The 23990-nt window shown below is 44.0% G+C and overlaps 6 protein-coding genes across 6 annotated transcripts; 4 read left to right on the top strand and 2 right to left on the bottom strand.

Annotated features, from left to right (window-relative positions):
- Positions 1-3247: 3247 nt before the first annotated feature.
- On the bottom strand, positions 3248-3663 carry SERLADRAFT_380228 (uncharacterized protein; the record flags this gene model as incomplete). The annotated part of the gene is made up of 1 exon (XM_007314641.1): positions 3248-3663. A coding segment is annotated over one exon (178 nt), but the record flags the coding sequence as incomplete, so codon positions are not given.
- Positions 3664-12487: 8824 nt separating this feature from the next.
- On the top strand, positions 12488-12733 carry SERLADRAFT_413380 (uncharacterized protein; the record flags this gene model as incomplete). Its single annotated transcript, XM_007314640.1, has 2 exons — positions 12488-12601; positions 12667-12733. 2 exons carry the CDS (start codon positions 12497-12499, stop codon positions 12712-12714), a joined length of 153 nt encoding a protein of 50 aa, XP_007314702.1.
- Positions 12734-14524: 1791 nt separating this feature from the next.
- Positions 14525-15614, bottom strand: SERLADRAFT_434416 (uncharacterized protein; the record flags this gene model as incomplete). The annotated part of the gene is made up of 3 exons (XM_007314639.1): positions 14525-14729; positions 14787-15370; positions 15429-15614. 3 exons carry the CDS (start codon positions 15612-15614, stop codon positions 14525-14527), a joined length of 975 nt encoding a protein of 324 aa, XP_007314701.1.
- A 1852-nt stretch (positions 15615-17466) lies between these two features.
- Positions 17467-17730, top strand: SERLADRAFT_434415 (uncharacterized protein; the record flags this gene model as incomplete). The annotated part of the gene is made up of 2 exons (XM_007314638.1): positions 17467-17613; positions 17668-17730. The coding sequence occupies 2 exons, from the start codon at positions 17467-17469 to the stop codon at positions 17728-17730; spliced, it is 210 nt and encodes a 69-aa protein (XP_007314700.1).
- A 2786-nt stretch (positions 17731-20516) lies between these two features.
- SERLADRAFT_380209 (uncharacterized protein) lies at positions 20517-20732 on the top strand (the record flags this gene model as incomplete). The annotated part of the gene is made up of 1 exon (XM_007314637.1): positions 20517-20732. One exon carries the CDS (start codon positions 20517-20519, stop codon positions 20730-20732), a length of 216 nt encoding a protein of 71 aa, XP_007314699.1.
- Positions 20733-20939: 207 nt separating this feature from the next.
- On the top strand, positions 20940-21468 carry SERLADRAFT_380227 (uncharacterized protein; the record flags this gene model as incomplete). Its single annotated transcript, XM_007314636.1, is given in 2 exon segments — positions 20940-21324; positions 21342-21468. 1 exon segment carries the CDS (start codon positions 20976-20978, stop codon positions 21144-21146), a length of 171 nt encoding a protein of 56 aa, XP_007314698.1.
- Between the last annotated feature and the right edge of the window lie 2522 nt (positions 21469-23990).

Below are 23990 nucleotides of genomic sequence, written 5' to 3'. Positions count from 1 at the left end.
GACTTCGCATCCATCTACGTATCTCGTGATATCTCTGTCCATATAGGGCCACCAGTACTGTCGAGTAATTAGCTCCTTTGTCTTATATCTTCCTGGATGACCTGCAATAACAGAGTCGTGGTTTCGTCGGATAATCTCTTCCCTTAACGCGGCATCCTTCGGTACATAGATCCTGCCTTTGAATACTATGCGACCGTCCTCGTCTAGCCATCCATCCTCTCTCCTCTCTATCTTTCCTTTCATCTTTTTTATCAATTCATCTACATTTCCTTTTCTCTTTGTAATCCACTTTGAAATCTCTAATTCTTCCTCCTGACTATCTGCGATCTTTTGTCTTTGTTCCGGAGAGAGAGTCATTCTTACAAATAGTTTCTCATCCAGTAGTATGACGTCTTCGTTGTCGTTTTCTCCTTTGTTATGATCTGACCGCCTTGAGAGAAGATCTGCTTTTATATGCTTCCTTCCTGGCATATGATGTATCGTGAAATGATACTGACTCAACTCTGTCATCCACCGCGCCTGTCTCCTGTTCAACTTCTTGGGTTCTTTGAAATACAGCAGATTTTGATGATCTGTCCATATTTCAAATTCCTCTTCTGCGTCTATTAAGTAATGCCTCCATTCGTTAAGTGCCGTCATGATGGCAAGAAGTTCTTTGTCATAGATCTCGTAATTGCGTTCTGTGGGGTTTAACGCTTTGGAGAGGTATGCAATTGGCTTCCAGTCATCTTTTTGTCTTTGTGATAAGACAGCACCCATAGCGAAGTCACTACTATCCGCTTCTACTTTGTATTGGCCATGTGGTACTGGGAGAGCTAACACCGGGGCTGAAGCTACACGTTGTTTTAATGTGTTAAATGCTTCTTGTTGTTCATTTCCCCAAATGAAGTCCTCTTTTCCCGTTAACTTGGTCAATGGTTTGGCTACTTCCCCGAAGCCCTCTATGAACCTTCGATAGAAATTTACAAATCCCAAGAATGCTTGTATGTCTTTCTTATTTTTGCATTCTGGCCATTTGCTGATTCCTTCTACTTTCACCGGATCCATGCGAATTTCGTTTTCTGAGATGATCAGTCCCAGGTATTCCACTTCTGTCTGTTCGAAATCGCATTTTTCTGGTTTAAGATAGAGATGATTTTTTCTCAGGATTTCTAACACACGTCGCGTCGTTGCTCGGTGCGTTTCTATATCCTTTGTGAATATCATGATATCATCTAGATATATGATTACTAATCCTTCATCTATCAACTCTCTAAAAAGCGTGTTCATCATCATTTGGAACGTGGCGGGGGAATTTGTCAGTCCGAAGAACATGACTAGTGGTTCGAATAATCCCCGATTTGTCCTAAACGCCGCTTTATGCTCATCTCCTTCTCTCATTCGGATGTTATTATATCCCCATCTTACATCCAATTTTGTGAAGTATTTGGCTCCACTCAATTTGTCTACTAGTTCCCCGATCAACGGAAGTGGATATCTATTTTTGATGGTGATATCGTTTAGCTTCCTATAATCTTGAACTGGTCTCAACTTCCCGTCTTTCTTTTTAATGAAGAAGAATGGTGATGCAAATGGGGACTTCGATGGTCTGATCTGTCCCGATTCCAGATTCTCTTTTAGGAACGCATCTAGTTCTTCTTGCTCTCCTCTTGCCAATGGATAGATCTTGCAATCTAGGGAGTGATCTCCCGGTATTAGTTCGATTGCATGATCCCATTGTCTTCTTTCAGGTAATGTGTCAAACTCCTTTTTATCAAATACGTCTTTGTATTGACGAAGGTGTTTTGGCACTATCTTTTCGAATCCTCCTTCTTTTCGATCTTTGCCTGCGGCTTCTGCTAGCTTCTGTGCCATTGTGCCTTGGGCTCTGATATAGTAATATTGATCGTCGATCGTGGCATCTTCGAAATTATGGAGATTCACCTGTATCATCCTCTCATCTTCTCGTAGTTCCTCAAAGAATATTTCAGGATCCTCCTCTGGATCAGAGATTCGGATCCTTGGTCTACATTCTTCAGGACACCTTTCAAAGGTCAACTTTGATTCTTTCCAGTCTATTTTAGGATTATGTTTGTTCAACCATTCATGTCCTAGAAACATTTTTCCGTTACCCAGATTGGTTACGGCAAGATGTATCTTTTCGACGTGTCCGTCGATTTCCATGAGCAGTATTACAAATTCATTGATGGCTCCGTTTTTATTAAGAGTTCCATCTGCATTATAGACTGGAATAGGTCTCGGTATCTTCCTTGTCTCATATCTTTTGTCTTTCACAAATTGGGAGTCGATGCAACTCCCCGTGCATCCACTGTCCAATAGTGCTTCGACTGTTTCTGTTTGGAGAGTATCTAATGTAGTAAGCTTACATTTTACGTTCATTTGATTGCCTTGGGTGCCCCTAATGTACTTTTTTGGGGAGGCAATTTCTATGATCGCTTGTATAGCTTCTACTTTTGGTAACCGGTTGATTTCTTTGATCGTTTCCCGGGTTACTTCTCTCGTTCTTTTTATATGTGTCCAGGCACTTAGAATCCCAATGGATCTTTCTTCCTTTTGGTCTCTTAGCCTGTCCACTACCCACTCTGGGGTCCAAACTTCTGTTCTAGGTTTTTTCAAAGGGGTTCCTGACCTTTCTTCTACAGTCTCTGCTGCGTTTTCCTCCGTAGAGTTCGCCGCATCGGGTGTAGGAATCTTAGGTTCTATCGTAAATGCTGCGCTTTTTAGTGATTCGCCCGCCGTCGGAACTGCGGATGTCTTATCACTCTGCGCCGCTTTTACTCTAGTTGCATCTTTTTCGTTTCGGATTTCTTTCTTTGTCTGGGTAGAAATAATTTTATTGTCATCCGCGCTAAAGCTGCAGCGTAACAATTCTGAGTCACATGTATCTACAGTCAAAGGAAGAAATCGATTCGAAACATCTTTAGGCTCAGTCGGTTGATGCGGTACCGCTGGCCTCTTTAAAAACCCTCAAGGAGTTTTTCCCTTTCCTCTTTCGTCATCTTTTCTAGAAACTCTCGGACATTAAATTGTGGCTTCCTTTTTTGTGCATCTTTGCACTCGAAGCTTCTATGTCCCTTTTCTCCGCATCAGTAGCATCGTCCTTCCGTGCAGAACTTTGCCTTGTCTACTTCCATTCTTTCTCCGCTACCGGTATAGGTATATCCGGTTCCGTCTTTCTTCTTCTCTCCTTCTTTCTTTTGTTCCGAATAGGGTTTCTTCCCAGTATCGGAACCTTTCTTCTCTTTCTCTCTCTCTCTCCAAATATAGTCTATTCTGATGAGTTCCCTTTTCCACTCTTGGTAATCTCTTGGAATGTGCCCGCCGTAGATCACCCTATCCACTAGCGGTTTGTTCATATTCCTTCTAAGTAGAGATACTAGGAACTCTTCATTTATTCTATTTGTGTATCCCGCCCATCTTTTCTTCTCTTCAAACCTTTCAAAGAAGGCTTGGGCGGTTTCGTTGCCCTGTCTCAGGGTCAGTATTTCGTTCTTGGCAGTTTCTTTTTCAAAACTGTCCTTGAACCTTTCTTCCATTTTGTCTGCAAAATACGGCCAACTTCCGTACGTGTTTGTAATATCGAGCCCCAGCTGTTGGGCATCGACTCGGTTCTCTAGCCAATCGGTTCGGAAGGCCGCGGCTTCTCCTTCTTTCATAAAAGATAGCACAAAGCTTATCTTTTTTCGGTCATCTCGGAAATATACGGCATCATCTTCAAAATGTAGTAATAAGGACTCTCTAAAGGCCCTATACTTTTTTTTATCTCCGGAGAAGTTCTCGGGTTTCTCCAGTGCCGTTCTACTTCTTTCCACCTTTTCTGGAGGTGGCGGTATCTGTTTCTTTAATTTTCTTTGCAAGACGCTCACTTCTTCGAGTGCCTCGTCTAGCTGCGATTGGTAATGCATTTGTGTTTGTCTGATTGCCTTTTCTACTTCTTGTTTTACGTATGCTTCCAATCGCGCTTCTTTCGGGGGGGGAGTTTCTATTCTGGGTAATGCGTCCATCATTTCCCTGGTAAATGCGCTGTCCGTGCTGTTGGATGGCTCGGGCAGATCGCGATATTCTAGGTTGGACATTGAACGTGAGTTGGGGAGGAGGGGGAGTTTCGGATTTGATTAAAGGGGATGGGATTCTGATGGGTTCTATTTCTGGTAAAGGGAATTTCCCTTTGAATACGTAATCTTGAGAGTAAATGTGTTGCTCTCCGATCCAAATGTAAAAATCTCTACTAAGCATAGAAAGGAGTTCACCAGTGATAAGCTGGATCGATACACCGCTTTCTAAGATCCTAGTAGTCTATCTTTTCTCTTTGAGTCAAAGTGGTCCTCTTCAGCCCACTACTGACTATGTAGGTATGGTAACTATTTTTTGTATTTTACGAATTTTATGTAAAAAGTATAGTGATAAATTGGGGTCCGAACGGTTGTCCCAATGTGACCAGCTTATTAGGCTTTCAGTCCTTCTCCCGACTGGCGGACGCAAATGCGCGGCCTGGTCAGAGGAAATCGAAAATGAAACTAGGTAAAACCGAGAAAATCTCAATGGTTCCACACCAAAGAGATTATAGTGATATAAATGTATTTATAGGGGGATGGTTACAAAGGAGTCTTGGGATGAGGAAGGTGATACGTTGGCGGGAAAGAAAGATAAGATGGTGTCGGGGCGAGTGGGGATGTGATGGAGTGGAAGAGTAGTGGTGGTTTGGGTAGAGTGTTTGAGTAGGGTTAGGATGAGTAGGATGATAATGATGGTGACGATGATGGTGGTTAGGATTGTTGCTGTTATATTCATAAACGGTACTTGTAGCAGTTGTTGATTGTGTAAAACCTCTATCCCCTATACCGAGTTAACGGAGGGATGAAAGCTCAAATCAAACAAGTAGCGTTTTCAAGTAACGATTGAGAATTAATCAACAACTGAGGAAAGTATGTACATGATGGTCTACTATATATATGTTTCTGAAAGTCAGCCATGAGGCGCTGACTGAGCTAACATGCAGTAGCCATGAGGCGCTGACTGATGTTCTTTGTAATAATTCTAGACTCATGTCACGTGGTGGTCACGTGATCTGATATAACTACGTATTATGTTATCCGCGCTAAAGCAGCAGCTTAACATATCTTATCTGTCATGTGATCAGATGTAAAAGAAAAGGAAAAAGAAACTTAGCGCTTAGACTAGCGCTTCTGGTTCAAGTCGTGACAGAAAACCACACACAAAAACAAACTAACACACAATCCTCCCAGATTCCACGGAACTTGTTTATGGGCTTTGCCTCCTAGAACAGTGGGTGCTCTGGTTGTTCGTGGGGTGGTATGTATGAGGATCCTTCAAAGTAAAACCCAGAGATGTATGGGTGTGGGTTTTGAGGAGGAGGGATAGTTGGAATATAGAAAGATAGGGGCTTTGTGGCGAGTATAAACAAGCACTACCTTGCTAATCGTAGCACAAGTGTTACGATAACACAATTTTTGGACCTTCCCTTTACTTTTATTCTCCGCTTTAACCTTGTACTTTAGCTTTCACACATGATGCCACACGGCACTTCCCCTTTTGGTTCTAACTCCTCTTTCTTGCGCTGCATTGCCTTTCTTCTTATTTTGGACTCAACTCTCTCACATAGTGGAGCTGATCATGCGGGCTAGGCCCCATGACATCATCAGCCACTGTCTCTATCAACTGTATAGTACACATGTACAAATAACCCTGTAGTAGTATATATACCCCAATAGATAAAGGAGACTCCTCAGCGAGTCCTCCTGTTGTATACCAACAAACTCTCTGCAGCTCAAAGGGTAACCACTCCCACATCATCTTCTCTATAGTGTGTTCTGTGTGCGCCAGAGTAACTAACTCTTGGTCGTTACAACAAGGTAGGTTTGAGAACGACAATATGACAAGGTTCCCAGTGATAGCAGGCTCCTGACGTACAAACTGTAGTGCTCAGAAGGACTCTAATCGAAAGGGATGACAATGACTTCAAAAGTGGGAAGTGACGATGACAGCAGTTGACAGTGGCAGCAGTGGGAAGTGTTGTGACCACACTGGATCACAAGCAGCAGAGTAGTGAACTTGAAATTAGAGAAGAAGTCTGGAATTGAGTTCTTGTTCTTTTACAAGGTAAAATACAGGGGTTTATATAGTAAAGAAAAAAAGTAGGCTATGCACAATATAGCTGTGCAAAAAGAATGAGAAAAGAACATGAAGGAAGGAATGTACGCTGACAAATCCTGCGTAGGTAGTACAGGATAAGATTGTCAAAAAAGGAAAAAAAAGGGATAGAACAATGAATGCTGTGAGTAATGTCACAGGTTTGTACAGCCATAAAGTAACGTCCAATAGCAAAAAGAGAGCAGGAAAATCATGATGTCATGGGAAGATGCAGTAAAAAAAGGGCAAGGCAAAACACTATCAGTATCAACACAGTTCCTTTATTGTCAGTCAGGCATTCTAAAAAATATGTGTCCATAAAAATGATTCAAAAATCAAAAATAATTGCACTGTAAATGAATGTTCTGCTGAAGAAAAAGAAACTGGAGCCACCGGTCCACCACCTAGTCCAAATCCGACAGTTCCATGGCCTTACCAATGGACTGGTTGTGTTGGACCACCTGATCAAACAAGGGAGGGAGAGGAGTAGTTCCAATTTGGAACAAGTGAGTCCCAGGCAGCGTGTGGTAGGTGTAGCTGTAGCGAAGACAATGGACAAAAGATAAGTGTACCCAAGTGAATGGGACAGCGATAAACATGGGCGACGCAAGGGGATAAACCTTCTCCAGCTCAAAAACTACCCACCCACGCTCCAACCAGGCAAGACGAGTGACTGATGTTCTGATAGTATATGATGGTAGATCGACGTCATAAAGATGGACCTGTTGCCCTATTTGAACCGGCCGCCGGGGCTTTGCTGATATCAGTAGTGGCACGTGGTAGTTGACGGATTGGCGACGGAAGCAGATAGGAAGTGGTGACATCAGAAATGGTGGGGGTGCAAATAAGATGAGGAGGAGGAGGGTGGAGGTGACAAAAAAGTGGAATAGAATGGGGATCCAGAAACGACCATCAGGTGAGAATAAAAAGGAGAGGAAGGGGCCCATGGTGGGGCTAGGCAAAGGAAGGGGAGTAAGGGAAACGACAAAAGCAAGGGTGCAATGCAATGTGTAGCCAGTGGCGACGCAAAAATTTGCCGAAACACTGAAACGCGGAAAGTACCGAATGGAAAGCAAAGGTGAACGTGACTGGATTGCCTAATAGAGGTGGTGCTGATCAGCCACAAGTTCAAAAAAGGCAATATTAATTACTATTCCATGTGGCACTGTGCCTGTGTAGCACAAAGGCGAGTCTTTTTGAATATTTGCTTCATTATTGACACCTGTCCATGCTACCAATCAACTTTGGTGCATGACACCGTGGGTACTACCCTCATTCATTTTGGGAGTTCCAGCTCCACTGCGTTGGGTTTGACTTCCTTAATCCGGTAAGGGCCAATCCACTTTTCGGTCAGTTTTCTAGACTGCCGATCTTTTATTTTCAAGTGGTCAGTATCTAACCAGACCAGGTCGCCGACCTTGTAGTCAGGGGCTTTAGAGCGTCTACGCTCTGCCCTGTCTTTCATCTGCTCTGCAGTTTTGAATAGCGCCTTGCACGTTTCGTCTAAGACAGACTTCATGTCTTTGGCTATGTTCCCAGCAGCCTTGTTTTTGCTTTTACCAGGTTCTACACCCATTCTGGGGAGGTATGATCTAGTAACCTCAAATGGTGCCTTTCCTGTAGCCAACGACTGTTTGATATTATATGAGAACTGGGCTATCTTTAGCCACTTGGCCCAATCCGTCTGTCTGTCATTAATAAATATACGGAGATATTGCTTCAACTCCTGGTTGAGTCTCTCCGTTTGTCCATCAGTTTGCGGATGGAACACCGTTGATAACTTAGGTTTGATGCAGCATCCGGCATAATTCTTTTGTAAATTTGCTAGCGAATTGGGGTCCTCTATCGGAGATAACTGTTTCAGGCAATCCATGGATAGACCATACAAAATCTTTAAATAGATCTGCCGTACCAGCGGCGGTAATGGTTTTATTGGTGGGTATGAATACTACTTCCTTGGAGAAGCGATCCACTACCACCATTACTGAATCATACCCATTTGACTCGGGCAGATCCATTGTGAAATCCACCGATATATCCTGCCAGGGACCAGCTGGTATCAGATTCAGCATAAGCTTACCGGCCGGCGGTTGGTGAGAATTCTTAGCCATGGCACATCTCAAACAGGATTTTACGTATTCCTGTACGTCTTTGACCATGCCAGGCCACATGTAGTTTCTGGAGATCAACTCCATTGTTCGTTGCCACCCAGGGTGCCCAGCCACTGGAGTATTGTGATGTCTATCTATTGCCTTGATCCTTGCGGACTCAGGCACGTAGATCTTGTCTTTAAAATAGAAGAGCCCGTCTTCCCATAAATAGTTTTCATTGCCGTCAAGGCACACCTTCTTTTCTGAGGAGATGTCTTTCTTGAAGACTTCCAGAAGATCAGAATCCTGCCCAATTCTAACATTGGCCACCCTTGATTGGTCTATCAGGGTAACACCCTTGTTGTCATCTTCAATGCCGTTGGCATGATCCTCTCTTCTGGACAAAGTGTCCGCTTTCCCCATAGAGCTTCCAGGCTTATGGATTAATTTATAATTAAACCTTGACAAGTATACCGCGTAGCGGGCCTGTCTTCGGTTCAAGTCTCGGGCCGTCATAAAATACTCTAGGTTCTTATGATCGGTCCAAATTTCAAATTAGTGTCTAGCACCTTCTAAGTAGTGCAACCAGTGCTCTAAGGCTCTAATGATGGCTAGCATCTCTTATTCGTAAATTTGATAGTTGCGCTCTGTAGGCAACAAACTATGTGATAAATAGGCACAAGGCCTCCAAAGATCGTCCGGGCATTTAATTGACAAAACAGCCCCACTAGCAAAATCAGAAGAGTCGGTTTCTAGCCGGAACTCTTTGTCTAATTCTGGAAATGCTAGTATGGGCGCTGTTGTAAACGCCTGTTTAAGCTTATCAAAAGCTTCTTGTTCCTTGGTGCCCCAATGCCAAACAATGTCTTTTTTTGTGAGATTGTTCAACGGTCTCGTGATTTTTGCAAAGTTTTCGATAAACCTTCGGTAGAAATTGCCTAAGCCCAGGAAGGCCCTAACTCCTTTGATGCGAGTAGGTTCTGGCCAATCCAAGATAGCTTGAACTTTCTCAGGATTCATCCTGATTCTGTTCTGGCCTATGATCATACCGAGGAAGTCTACTTCCTTCACTTTAAAATTACATTCTTCGGGTTTGACGAATAGGTCCCGTTCCTGTAAGCGTCGAAGGACTTCTTGCACAATCCTGTCATGCTCAGTCTCATCGTCTGACTTCGTAAATATTAACAAATTGTCAATATAAATGACAACACAGTTTTCCATATCCGCAAAGATCTCGTTCATCATGCTCTGGAAGGTTGCCGGTGAGTTGGTCAACCCAAAGAACATAACGAGGGGTTCAAAGGATCCTCGGTGGCACGTGAACGCAGCGTTCCAAGCATCTGCTTCTTTGATTTGTACATTATTGTACCCCCATCTGAGATCCATCTTTGTCAAGATCTTGGCACCAGCCAATTTGTCTACTAGCTGACTGATCAAAGGCAGCGGATACGCATTTTTAACCGTGTGCTCATTCACGTAACGATAGTCCATAATCATATGCTTCTTACCATCCTTTTTAGGAATGAAGAACACTGGGGATGTCATAGGGCTTTTGGAAGGTCTGATGTAACCCTTCCTAAGCTGTTCGTCTATGAAACTTGATACCTCGTCTCTTTCTGGAGCAGAGAGTGGTATCTGTGAGGAATCGATTTTTCTTATCGCATTCCCGTCATGTTGTGGTTAGCAGACTCGATCCCCGTCACTTCTCTTGCCCTTGGACTAGAGATTACAGCAGGTGTCTTATTACTTTTATCATTTTTCTTCTTATTCTCTCTTCACACTCACGTTCTATCGTACCTACAACGAGGTAGACTAGTTGTCAACCCTCGAGAAGATATCCAGATGACATAGCCACGATCCAGTGCTATGTCTGGGAATACTTCGGAGGAATATTGATAAGCGAAGAAGGTTGTGAGTCAGCGCCTTCTCATGGGCTTACTGATACAGCCAATTGCACATCCCTTAACAATACATTTTCTCATACGATTAGTAAATACGATAGATCAGACCACTTTCTCCTTTTTTCTTATTGGTTAGCTAGCTGGTCAGACCACTTTCTCAGTACTTCCCTTTCTCGGTCTGACCATCGCTGTTCACTATATAGAGAAGTACATACTCGATGTATTGTTCTCTAGTTCAATATTAGTTTGGATTTGCGCTCATACCGATACTCTTCATTCTCATACCCTGATTCACCGCCTTCCAGCAAGGACTTGACCAGGCATTGTGCTTTGTTATATAGCTTCGTATTTGTTGCCTGACAGTATCATATGTCCTTTTCTCGGTTTGAAAGTGTCCTTCAAGTCTATAGCATGGTCCCAAGGCTTAGCCTCTGGCAAGCGCTCTGACTTATGTTTAGAAAAGACTTTCCAGAAGTCATGGTACTCGGGAGGTACCAGCCTCTTAATCTCTATCTGCTTATCTACCTCTTCCCTGCTGAGTACCGGATCTCAATCTCCGACTACCCACACTATAGTATTTGAAAATGTATGTAAATTCTAATCAACAGCGGTTCCACACCAACTGCTGAGCTGTAGTACTCCCCTTAATGCTAGGGGCCGCATATCACAGGTATTGGTTCTTCTCCCAAAGCACTACAAGGCCGTCACTAGGAGCGCACCTATCTGCTATGCAGGATATTCCTAACCAATAACCAAATCTCCTTCACCCTGGAGTCCGGGTGCCCAGTCGGACTTTTTGCACAATCATGCGAGAGAGTAGAAGAGCAAGTCCTAATGTAACAACCAAGAGTGACTTACTCTGGCGCACACAGAAACACACTATAAATAAGATGGATGGGGAGTGGTTACCCCTTAGGCTGCAGAAAGTTAGTTGATATACAACAGGAGGACTTGCTGAGGAGTCTCCTGGATCTATTGGGGTATATATACTAATACAGAGTTGTTTGTACTTATGTACTATACAGTTGATAAAGATAGTGGCTGATGATGTCATGGGGCCTAGCCCGCATGACCAGCTCCACTGTGTGAGAGAGTTGTAAGAAGAAGGCAACACGGCGCGAGAAAGAGGAGTTTGAACAAAAGGGGAAGTGCTGCGTGGCACCACGTGTGAAAGCTAAAGTACACAAGGTTAAAGCGGAGAATGAAAATTAAAGGGAAGGTCCAAAAATTGTGTTATCGTAACAGGTAGTCCTGAGTGAGAAATTGAGAAATGCCGGATCAAATGCATTTGCGAGAACAGGCGGCGTGGTCGGAGGAGCCGCAGAAAGAACAGATGTGTTGATCGGGATGGTTGTTGGTGCAGGGGCGTTTGTTGGAGTCGAGGTTGAAGGCAATGTAAATGATGGCGCTGGTAAGGTGAGTGACAAGTTGGCCATTAAGTTTGCATGAGAAGAGCAATGTGTTCGAAATCGTTTTCTCTTTGGTACATTGGCCAAAACGATGATCTGGTTGTTGACAAATAAGGCAGATCGGGGAACCACGTGGTGTTGGACAATTGTCGCGAAAAGGCTGCTTGGTAGAATGTTGTTCTTCTTTGTCACGACGAAAGGATCTGTTTCTGTCATCGCGGTAAGGTTCAAAGTGTCTGCTTTTATATGAAGAAGAAGAGGGAAGTGATGAAGATGATTGCACTCAATCTCTGGCTGCTTCTTTTTGTATCTGCTCTAATTTGATAGAGGCAAAACATTGTTGATAGAGTTCAGGGCCCGTTCGGCAGCCACCGTTTCAAAATGTCACCCGCCAAAAAAGTTGCGTTTCATTTTGAAATGGTGCCGTTTCGGAACAAGCTGACATGTTCAGCAACTCAGCTTGTTTCAAAAAAACTTTGTCACACCGGTCTGCAAATTGTGTTCCCAACTTTTACACTCAAACTACAGTAGCTCACACTGCTCTATCACTCTCAAACCCACCTCAAAAGCCCCCAATGACCTCTCAAAAGCTCACACTCAAGATTTCATCTATGAAAAACAGGCTCCTTGCCAACAAAGAGAACCAACCTCCTAGTCAACAATCTCAGAGTCCAGCCCCAAAAGAGCCCCAAAATGCGAAATGGACATCAGAGGATGATGCCACATTAGTGGATAAATTGAAGGAGGCACAAATGGAAGGTAATCAACCTGACAATAATTTCAAAAAACCAGCTTTTGTTGCTGCAGCTGTTGTGCTGGTGCAGAGCCATAAAACCAGTGGTGGTGCACCAAAGACATTTACAAATTGTAGCCAAAATTGGGGAACAGTAAGTCAACCATTGTACAACATATATTGTACTGATTTTTATCATCACAGTTAAAGGCTATGTGCCTTGTTGTTCAGCAGCTCCGAGAGCTGTCTGGTTTTGGATGGGATGATACCAGAAAGAAAGTAACTGCTGAAGAAGATGTGTGGGATAACTATATTGCAGTAAGTGTAGAGTCAATAATTTAGTATGGGATGTACTCAATTAAATCTGTCTCAGTCCCATCCAGAAGCAAAGCCATGGCGTACAAACCCTTTTCCACTCTACGACGATATAATTGGACTCATTGATGGACGCTATGCCACTGGTGAGGGTGATGAGCCTTCTTTGCCCTTGCCTCATCCTTATGAGGAACAAGTGGATCAAGATGATATGGGCACAGCAGATGGTCATCCAGAGAGTAATTTAGACTTGGATGGGGAAGAAAAGTCTCAGGTATGTGATATGGCTTGATGTTGACTTTACTCCACTATTCATTCTTCTAGGATTCTATTGAAGTGTCTCAGAGCTCAAAACGCAAATGTGCAGCTTCTGGATCACCCACTCCTGCATCTGCATCAAAGCGCCTTCGTACCAAGGTGACAGGACCTTCTGCCATCCTTGGAATTGCAGATGCACTTAGTGCTGTGACTTCATCACTCAGTCGTCCTGACCCTAGTATTTCCCAGCTTATTGGTGATGTCCCCAGCACACCTAAGAGGAGAATTGCTGCAATCAAGGCTGTTTGTGTCGATGATGCATTGGCCACTGCTGAGCACACACAAGCAATTGCACTATTCACCAAGAATATTGCCATTGCTGATGCATATTCTGCTATCTCTGATGATGTCCTTTGATCCAACTACATCCTCTTGAGATTGATAGCATGTAGTTAAAATAGCTTTACTATTACTAGTTTCCAGTTTGAGTATATGTGATATACTGTTCCCACATTGCCTTTGCAATTATATCATGTTTAAGTATTGCCCTCTCCTTTTCCTGAGGTGTGATGACATGACTATGATCCCTTTGATCCTGCCGTATAGCTTGACTATTCTGTCCACCACCTATGCTGTCCCCTTCTTCATTGTTACTGTCATCAGGATCATGAACTCGTATGAAATTGTGAAGAACACAAAGTGCAGGAACAAGCTTTGCTTGTACCTCCAAAGCATACTCTGGAGCTGCAACCATTAGTTGAAAGCGTCTCTTGACCACCCCAAAAATGTGCTCAATAACATTATGAGCTTGAGCATGACGTAAATTGAAAAGCTCTTTGAAGTCTTTGGGCCTGAAAGATAACAAGTATGAGCTGAGATATCAAAGTGAAAGAAATGAAGACCTTTGTGAAGCTCTACCCCATTTCTTCAAATAGTATTGTACTCCACGGTAAGGGACCAAAAGGGAATCACATGAGGGAAAGCCTGCATCCGCAAGATAATATAGACCTGGAGGAATTACAAAGCCATTGCTCTGAGCATTGTTGTACACATGACTTTCAGCAGCACTGCCCTCCCAGCCAGACAAGACATATAAAAAGCGCATGTCAAAGGTGCAAGCAGCAAGGATATTTTGAGAGAGTCGACCCTTCTGATTACGATAGCGTCCAGTAAGAGCATCATCAGGAACAAAGACATTGATGTGGCTACCATCTATGGCACCACGACACTGTTTAAAGAAGGGATAGAACTTGGGCTCATCTCGGATTTCAGGAGGGACCTCCTCATTAGGGGGGAGATTGATGTATTTCCGGTAAAAGGCAGGAGAAACCACCGTATTGAGCATACGGTGAAAGATCCTATAAGTAACAAGGTTTGATACTCAGTGAATGATATTGAAGAATAAACACATGCATACTTTGATATTGTATCAGCACTATGCTGGAACCTCTCCTGCATATCCCTATTTGTTCCACCAGTGCGACACATTCGGAGAAAGATAGCAAGCTGCTCCTCTGTTGAGATATGCTTGGAGTGACAAAAACCTGCATAATCCTTGAGCTCTTGAAGGAGCCTGCGGAAAACTGGCTTGGAAAGCCCCATCATATTATGGAATCAACGAGGATGTCCACATAATAGCTCCCTAACCCAAGCATGACCAGTTAAAATTCAATTATGCTGAGGTGATTTAATAAGAGATGATACTGAAGCCAGTGATACAGCAGCAGCAGCTGTGGCTGAAGCCAGGGAAGCAGCCTTCCTTCGTTGAGCATGAGACAACTTAAGGAGAGCCGAGGAAGCTGCTTTCTTTTGAGAGGAGGATGTGGTCATGATGGAGGCTCGGGGGGCAGGAAAACCACGATCTACTGATAATCTACAATGGTGTGACATAGCGTGAGAAATTTCGTTTGCCTCTCAGCTCATTCAAAACGAGCGCGTTTTCAAATGGTGGCTGCTGAACGGGCCCTCATGGTTGAGTTCGCGGTGTTCGTTTGCATAGTTGGTGCTTTGTTCAATGTCAAATTCCAATATTGCGGGAAAGTTGGATCTAAAATATTCTTGTCTCGAGAGGAAAACGTAGTGGTCTTTCCAACGTTGGGCGATGGGAGGATCTGAATATAAATCCAGAAAGTCGGAGTATCTACCCCAGGCTTCATGCCAGTCAATTGGGTCCATGTTGTGTTCGTTTGGGAATTGAGTGAGATCAAGTGCGTGATTTTTGGTATTATTTTTGTTGTATACTGTGATTTGTTTTAGAAAAGCTGATTCTCTGTAGAGTTTAGTAGTGGATGCAGCTGTGAATAGCGTAAGAGGGATATAAATGTCTGCTCTAGCTAGTTGCGGGATGAAGGGGTGAATACTGTAAGTAGTGTCTGATGTTTTGGGAGCTGGTAATCTGTCTGGAAAAAAGAATTCTTGAAGTTGTGTTGGAAGATGAGGAAGAGTTGGATACAGTATTAGTAAGAATTTTGCGAGCTTTGATCTGTGATGCAGGCAAGAATTGGGAAAAGGCGGCTAATAAATTGGTAATATTGTTTGTGGGGGGAGTAAGGGGATGAGAAGGAGCAGTAACTGATGTATTGGTACTCGGAGTATTGTTGGCATTGGGATTGGTGGTGATGTTAGTATTAACTGGAGAATTTGTTGTACCGGTATTGGAAGGATTTGTGATTGAAGAATTCGGGAGATTTGAACCACTAGGAAGAGTTGGTGCTACGTTGTTGTTATTGCCTGGAGGTGGAGCAGTGAAAGAAGTCATTGCAAGAATACAAAAAAATTATTGGAGAGAAGTCAAAGGCGGAAATTTCTAATGCAAATCTGAGAGAAAGAGGGGATAGGGATGAGATGATTAGTGTTTGGACTTGTAAGAATTCGCTGTCATGCACCAAAGTTGATTGGTAGCATGGACAGGTGTCAATAATGAAGCAAATATTCAAAAAGACTCGCCTTTGCGCCACACAGGCACAGTGCCACGTGGAATAGCAATCCAGTCACACTCACCTTTGCTTTCCATTCAGTACTTTCCGCATTACGGCATTACGGCAAATTTTTGTGTCGCCACTGGCTACACATTGCATTGCGCCCTCAATTTTGTCGTTTCCCTTACTCCCCTTCCTTTGCCTAGCCCCACCATGGGCCCCTTCCTCTCCTTTTTATTCTCACCTGACGGTCGTTTCTGGATCCCCATTCTAATCCACCTTTTTGTCACCTCCACCCTCCTCCTCCTCATCTTATTTGCACCCCCACCATTTCTGATGTCACCACTTCCTATCCGCTTCCATTGCCAATCCGTCAACTACCACATGCCACTGCTGATATCAGCAAAGCCCTGGCGGCCGGTCCAAATAGGGCAACAGGTCCATCTTCATGACGTCAATCTGCCATCATATACTATCAAAACATCGGTTGCTCGTCTTGCCTGGTTAGAGTGTGGGTGGGTAGTTTTTGAGCTGGAGAAGGTTCATCCCCTTGCGTTGCCCATGTTCATCGCTGTCCCATTCACTTGGGTACACTTATCTTTTGTCCATCGTCTTCGCTACAGCTACACCTACCACACGCTGCCTGGGACTCACTTGTTCCAAATTGGAACTACTCCTCTCCCTCCCTTGTTTGATCAGGTGGTCCAACACAACCAGTCCATTGGTAAGGCCATTGAACTGTCGGATTTGGACTAGGTGTTACGATAACACAATTTTTGGACCTTCCCTTTACTTTTATTCTCCGCTTTAACCTTGTACTTTAGCTTTCACACATGATGCCACGCGGCACTTCCCCTTTTGGTTCTAACTCCTCTTTCTCGCACTGTGTTGCCTTTCTTCTTATTTTGGACTCAACTCTCTCACACAGTGGAGCTGATCATGCGGGCTAGACCCCATGACATCATCAGCCACTGTCTTTATCAACTGTATAGTACACATGTACAAATAACACTGTAGTAGTATATATACCCCAATAGATCAAGGAGACTCCTCAGCGAGTCCTCCTGTTGTATACCAACAAACTCTCTGCAGCTCAAAGGGTAACCGCTCCCACATCATCTTCTCTATAGTGTGTTCTGTGTGCGCCAGAGTAACTAACTCTTGGTTGTTACATTAGGACTCGCTCTTCTACTCTCTCGCACATTTGTGCAAAAGTCCCATTGGGCACCCGGACTCCAGGGTGAAGGAGATTGGTTATTGGTTGGAAATATCCCGCATAGCAGATAGGTGTGCTCTTCACAACGGCCTTGTAGTGCTTTGGGAGAAGAACCAAAACCGTTGATATGCGGCCCCCAGCGTTAAGGGGAGTACTTAGCTCAGCAGTTGGTGTGGAACCTCTGTTGATTAGATTTTAAAATACAAAACTTCAATTTCTCTTTCCTCTGACCAGGCCGGGCACTTGCCTCCGCCAGTTGGAGAAGGGTTGACAGCTTAACAAGCGGACCAACCCCTGACAACCGTTTGGACCAGGGTTTATTACAAATACCTTTTACATACAAATTTCGAATACTATAGTGTGGGTAGTTGGGGATTGAGACCCAATACTCAGCTGGGAAGAGGTAGATCCGCAGATAGCAAGCAGGGACCCCCAGTTACATTTTTTTATTTACTTTACAAAGAGAACAAGTCAACATGTCGTCGCAACAAGATGTCAACGCTCTGCTGCATAACATGCGGCAGCAGATCTTGGCATTGACCAATCAACTCGCCGAGCTGCAGGCAAATCCCCCTGCAGCAACCCCCTCAGTTGGGAAGAAATTCAACAAGAAAGTCGAAGTCGTTACTGACCCTGGCACCTTCAACGGAGACAGAGCGCGATTTGCCAAATGGTAGATCAAGCTCCAGATTTGGGTTAAGGCAAATTGGGACGCTGTCGATGATGAGAACTGCTGTTAGAAAACCACACACAAAAAAACAAACTAACACACAATCCTCCCAGATTCCACGGAACTTGTTTATGGGCTTTGCCTCCTAGAACAGTGGAGTGGTCTGGTTGTTCGTGGGGTGGTACGTATAAGAATCCTTCAAAGTAAAACCCAGAGATGTATGAGTGTGGGTTTTGAGGAGGAGGGATAGTTGAATTTGTAGAAGATAGGGGGCTTAGTGACGAGTATAGATGAGCACTACCTTGCTAATCGTAGCACAAGGTAGGTTTGAGAACGACAATATGACGAGGTTCCCAGTGATAGCAGGCTCCTGACGTACAAACTGTAGTGCTCAGAAGGACTCTAATCGAAAGGGATGACAATGACTTCAAAAGTGGGAAGTGACGATGACAGCAGTTGACAGTGGTAGAAGTGGGAAGTGTTGTGACCACACTGGATCACAAGTAGCAGAGTAGTGAACTTGAGAGTAGAGAAGAAGTCTGGATTGGATTTCTTGTTCTTTTTACAAGGTAAAATACAGGGGTTTATATAGTAAAAAAAAAGTAGGCTATGCACAGTATAGCTGTGCAAAAAGAATGAGAAAGAACATGAAGGAAGGAATGTATGCTGACAAATCCTGCGTAGGTAGTGCAGGATAAGATTGTCAAAAAAAGGGAAAAAAAGGGATAGAACAATGAATGCTGTGAGTAATGTCACAGGTTTGTACAGCCATAAAGTAAAGTCCAATAGCAAAAAGAGAGCAGGAAAATCATGATGTCATGGGAAGATGCAGTAAAAAAAGGGCAAGGCAAAACACTATCAGTATCAACACAGTTCCTTTATTGTCAGTCAGGCATTCTAAAAAGTATGTGTCCATAAAAATGATTCAAAAATCAAAAATAATCACACTGTAAATGAATGTTCTGCTGAAATAAAGAAACTGGAGCCACTGGTCCACCACCTAGTCCAAATCCGACAGTTCCATGGCCTTACCAATGGACTGGTTGTGTTGGACCACCTGATCAAACAAGGGAGGGAGAGGAGTAGTTCCAATTTGGAACAAGTGAGTCCCAGGCAGCGTGTGGTAGGTGTAGCTGTAGTGAAGACGATGGACAAAAGATAAGTGTACCCAAGTGAATGGGACAGCGATGAACATGGGCGATGCAAGGGGATGAACCTTCTCCAGCTCAATAACTACCCACCCACGCTCCAACCAGGCAAGACAAGCGACCGATGTTTTGATAGTATATGATGGCAGATTGACGTCATAAAGATGGACCTGTTGCCCTATTTGGACCGGCCGCCGGGGCTTTGCTGATATCAGCAGTGGCACGTGGTAGTCAACGGATCAGCGACGGAAGCGGATAGGAAGTGGTGACATCAGAAATGGTGGGGGTGCAAATAAGATGAGGAGGAGGAGGGTGGAGGTGACAAAAAAGTGGAATAGAATGGGGATCCAGAAACGACCATCAGGTGAGAATAAAAAGGAGAGGAAGGGGCCCATGGTGGGGCTAGGCAAAGGAAGGGGAGTAAGGGAAACGAAAAAATTGAGGGCGCAATGCAATGTGTAGCCAGTGGCAACGCAAAAATTTGCCGAAATGCCGAAATGCGGAAAGTACCGGATGGAAAAGCAAAGGTGAGCGTGACTGGATTGCCTAATAGAGGTGATGCTGATCAGCCACAAGTTCGAAAAAGGCAATATTAATTACTATTCCACGTGGCACTGTGCCTGTGTGGCGCAAAGGCGAGTCTTTTGAATATTCGCTTCATTATTGACACCTGTCCATGCTACCAATCAACTTTGGTGCATGACACCGGCTGGTAAACCTATGCCAAATCCAATACCAGCTGGTCCCTGGCAGGATATATCGGTTGATTTTACGATGGATCTGCCCGAGTCGAATGGGTATGATTCAGTAATGGTGGTAGTTGATCGCTTCTCCAAAGAAGTAGTATTCATACCTACTAATAAAACCATTACCGCTGCCGGCACGGCAGATTTATTTAAAGATTTTGTATGGTCTATCCATGGGTTACCAGAAACAGTTATCTCCAATAGAGGGCCACAATTTGCTAGCAAATTTATGAAAAAACTATGCTGGATGCTTGGCATAAAACCTAAATTATCAATGGTGTTCCATCCACAGACTGATGGAAAAACGGAGAGACTCAACCAGGAGTTGAAACAGTATCTCCATATATTTATTAATGACAGGCAGACAGATTGGGCCAAGTGGCTAAAGATAGCCCAGTTCTCTTATAATATCAAACAGTTATTGGCTACAGGAAAGTCACCATTTGAGGTTACTAGATCATACCTCCCCAGAATGGGTGTAGAACCTGGCAAGAGCAAGAACGAGGCTGCTAGGAACATGGCTAAGGACATGAAGTCCGTCTTAGACGAAACGCGCAAAGCGCTATTCAAAACTGCAGAGCAGATGAAAGACAGGGCAGAGCATAGACGCTCTAAGGTCCCTAACTACAAGGTTGGCGACCTGGTCTGGTTAGATACCGACCACTTAAAGTTAAAAGATTGGCAGTCTAGAAAACTGACCGAAAAATGGATTGGCCCTTACCGGATTAAGGAAGTCAAACCCAACGCAGTGGAGCTGGAACTCCCAAAACGAATGAGGGTAGTACCCACGGTCAATATAAGCTGTGTGAAACCCTACAAAGGGCCGCTGCCGGGACAGCGTGTAGACCGGCCCGGACCGGTTGTAGTCACCCAGGAAGGTGAAGAAGAGTTCGAAATTGAACGGGTGGTGGATGCACGCTTGAAGTGTGGCAAATTAGAGTTCCTAGTCCTATGGAAGGGCTATGGAGACGAGGACAGAACATGGGAACCAGAAGCCCATCTGGACAATTCCCACAACGCTGTTTGCAAATTTTATTCTAAGAACCCCTCTGAACCCCTTAGCTCCTAGGAAGCTTAGAGGCATGGACTCAAAACTTTTTAATTCCCTTTTTCAACCTATGCCCGAAAATTTAACTACCACCTCCGGTATTTGGTCTCGCCTGGAAGTCGAGCCTTAGAAGGGGGGTAGTGTTACAATAACACAATTTTCGGACCTTTCCTTTAATCTTCATTCTCCGCTTTGAACCTTTTACTATAGTTCACACTCCATGCCATACAGCACTTTCCTTTTTTGTTCTAACTCCACCTTCTCATGCAGTGCTGCCTTTATTCTTCTTTTAGACTCAAACTCTCTCACGCAGTGGAGCTGGTCACACGGGCTGCGCCTGTAAGGACCATTTCATTATTTTCCTATCTTCGCTATGTCTTGGTTCTCGAACGCTTTTCCCGTTACACCTCTGGCTCTAGGGCTAGAGATATCCTTTGCCGTTTTACTTCTCATAGCCCTCACAGGCTTTCTTAACCATCACTACCATTTTATATCACAGATCAGAGACTGGGTATCGCTCCCAGCCAGCCAGCACACTGGGTAGGGACTGGTAGTAGGCATCTCGCCAACCAGCTCCAAGCCCCAGTAAAGCCTGGTAATACTAATAACACCTTATTTAGGATCGTGCCTCATCATGAGGATATGGTTCCTGAACACGCATGACAATCCTCTATAATTAGTACAAGTCTCTTACCTGCTAATTAATCAAGTCAAAAGTCGTACAATAGTTACTCTCCCTTTTTTCTTATTGGTTGATTAATTCCTCAGACCACTTTTTGTATATTCTCCTTTCGGTCTGAGGAACGGACAGTTCCCTATATAAAGCCTTACCTATTCATGTATGGCTCCTTAGTTTTCTATTACTGAATTTACCCGCTTTACTCCTCAACAAGAACCTTTGAAGCTTACCTCTCAAAGTCCTCTACTCACTATATTTGCTAGCGTCTGTCGACCTCAAGCTCATCGATCCTCTTACTCCCTGCAAGTGCAGAAGGAGACAGGTTTTGTTTTTGTTATAGTTTAACGTTGCCTCACAGTGCCCTCTGACATCATCAGCCACTGCCTTTATCAACTGTACAATATGACAAAACTGGATAAACCCAGTCTCTGCCAAAGCAGCCATTGTTCTCTATGGAGCATAGCCACCACTCCATGGAGTAACCATTGTTCTCCTAGGAGCACAATTGTACTCCTAGGAGTCATTATACTGTAGCGAGTAGCACCTCCGACTATAAGTAGTAGGGGGTTTAGTATAGGAATACCTCAGTCGTTTCTATAGCCTCTCGGGCAGCGCCTGAGGTATGTTACATTACATTTATTAGAGATCACCTTAAACTAACATCTATTGTAGTTTCACTTAGGTAAATAATAAAGTTGTTTCTATAGCCTCTCGGGCAGCGGCTGAGTTTCACTTAGTTTTATTAGGTTATGAGCCCTGGTGCGCAAAAGCTACGCAGGAAATAATTCTTATTTGAAACGGCAACCTTGGAACCATGACCACAGCACGCAATACATCCGCATGTCCAGTTCTCACTGGACCCAACAATTTTCAGATATGGAAACTCCAGATCATCTCAAAGCTATGTCAGGAAAAAGTTCTCCAGGTTGTTACCGGAGAGGAGCTTAAGCCCTCACCAGGAAAACCTACCTCCTCGGAGGATCCTGAGATCACCTGGATACTTAAGGATGAGAAGGCACATGGAATCATCCAGGACCACATCTCTGATGCCCTCCTAATGAGGACTGGAGACCTCACCAGCTCCAAGGAGTTATTTGATAAACTTGTCTCACTCCATCAAAAACGTCCAACATTGCCTCGGCCTTCTATTCATTCCAGCCACTCACCAAATTGTCCTAGGATGGGACATCACCTATCCAGGACCACATTGCGAAAATCCGGACAATTGATTCACACCTCTCCGGAATGAAACTAGGAGTTGATACCAAACTCATGGCTTTTGCTCTTCTCCAATCTCTCCCATGCACTCCTGAATGGCAAATATTTCAGTCATCAGTAATCAACACGATTGAAGAAAATAAACTTACCTTTGATGCAGTTGAGATCCGGATCACTGCAGAAGTTGCACAACAGTCAGGGAAGGCCCCTGGAGGTTCCGAATCAGCACTCAAATCCGAGGAGAAATGGTGTAACTTCCACAAAGCCAAATCACACAACACCTCGGAGTGTCAAACACTTCAGTCAGCTGAAAAAGGTCAAAGGAGGAAGGGAAAGGAAAGACACAAGGATAAAGGAAAAGAGAAGGAAAAGGCAAATACAGCGGAGCAATCATCCGGATCTGACTCCGAGGAGGAACAGAGTCATATTGCATTGGATCATGTACATATTTCCAAGCCCCTTGCTAAACACATTCAAGCTTACCTTGTGTCGGAACCCAATAAGACCAAAACAACAATTATTATTGACTCTGGAGCAACATCCCACATGGTCCCTCACTGCTCCTGGTTTGAGCCAGGAACATACCATGTTCTGCATCCTCCGAGGACAATCAGTTTTGGGGATGAATCCTCTGTAAATGCCATTGGAATTGGAACTGTAATCCTACAAGCAACTGTTGGCAATAAGGACTACAATATTGCACTGTCAAATGTCTTACTTGTGCCAAACTTCACGTTAGCACTCGTATCTGTCCACAAATTGTCCAAAATGGGGTTATCAACACTTTTTCCAGCAGGGTCAAATGCTTGTGAAGTTCGGAAAAAGGAGGAACTTATCCTCACTGCCTTACACAAGCGAGGACTTTATCACATCCAAGCAAAACCCGAAATCAACCCGGAGTCAGCTTTTCCAGCAGTAGATGTGAATTTATTGCACAGGAGAATGGGACACATTGGAATGGACCACTTGCAATGAATGGTTACAAAAAGACAGCTCCAGGACATAGACACCCTTACCGGAACCCCGGAGTTTTGTGAACCTTGTGCTTTAGGAAAGATGAAGAAATTACCTTTCAAGTCCACTGGAGGAAACCGAGCCAAGCACCCCATACAAATTGTGCACAGAGATGTTGGAGGACCAATCAAACCAACTTCCAGGGAGGGTTTTCGGTACTGGATTATCATTGTAGATGATTTCTCCAAATTTCCATGGATATATTTCCTAAAACATAAAAGTGAAGCACTGGAACAATACAAGCAATGGAAAGAAGATGTCCAAACATTCTTCCGGACTCATTTGGGAGAAGAAAACTTCACTCCACTATACACAGAATTCCTCCGGAGCAATGGGGGAGGAGAATATACTGGCAATGCATTCAAAAATCAACTCCGAGAAGATGGTGTCATCCAAGAAACTACAGCTGCAGATACTCCGGAACAAAATGGCATTGCAGAACGCATGAATCAGACATTGGCTACATTAGCAACCACT

Source organism: Serpula lacrymans (genome assembly GCF_000218685.1).
Source record: "Serpula lacrymans var. lacrymans S7.9 unplaced genomic scaffold SERLAscaffold_3, whole genome shotgun sequence".
In the NCBI taxonomy this organism is placed as follows: domain Eukaryota; kingdom Fungi; phylum Basidiomycota; class Agaricomycetes; order Boletales; family Serpulaceae; genus Serpula; species Serpula lacrymans.
Note: the sequence above shows the minus strand (reverse complement) of the source record. Positions and strands in the feature narration are given on the sequence as shown.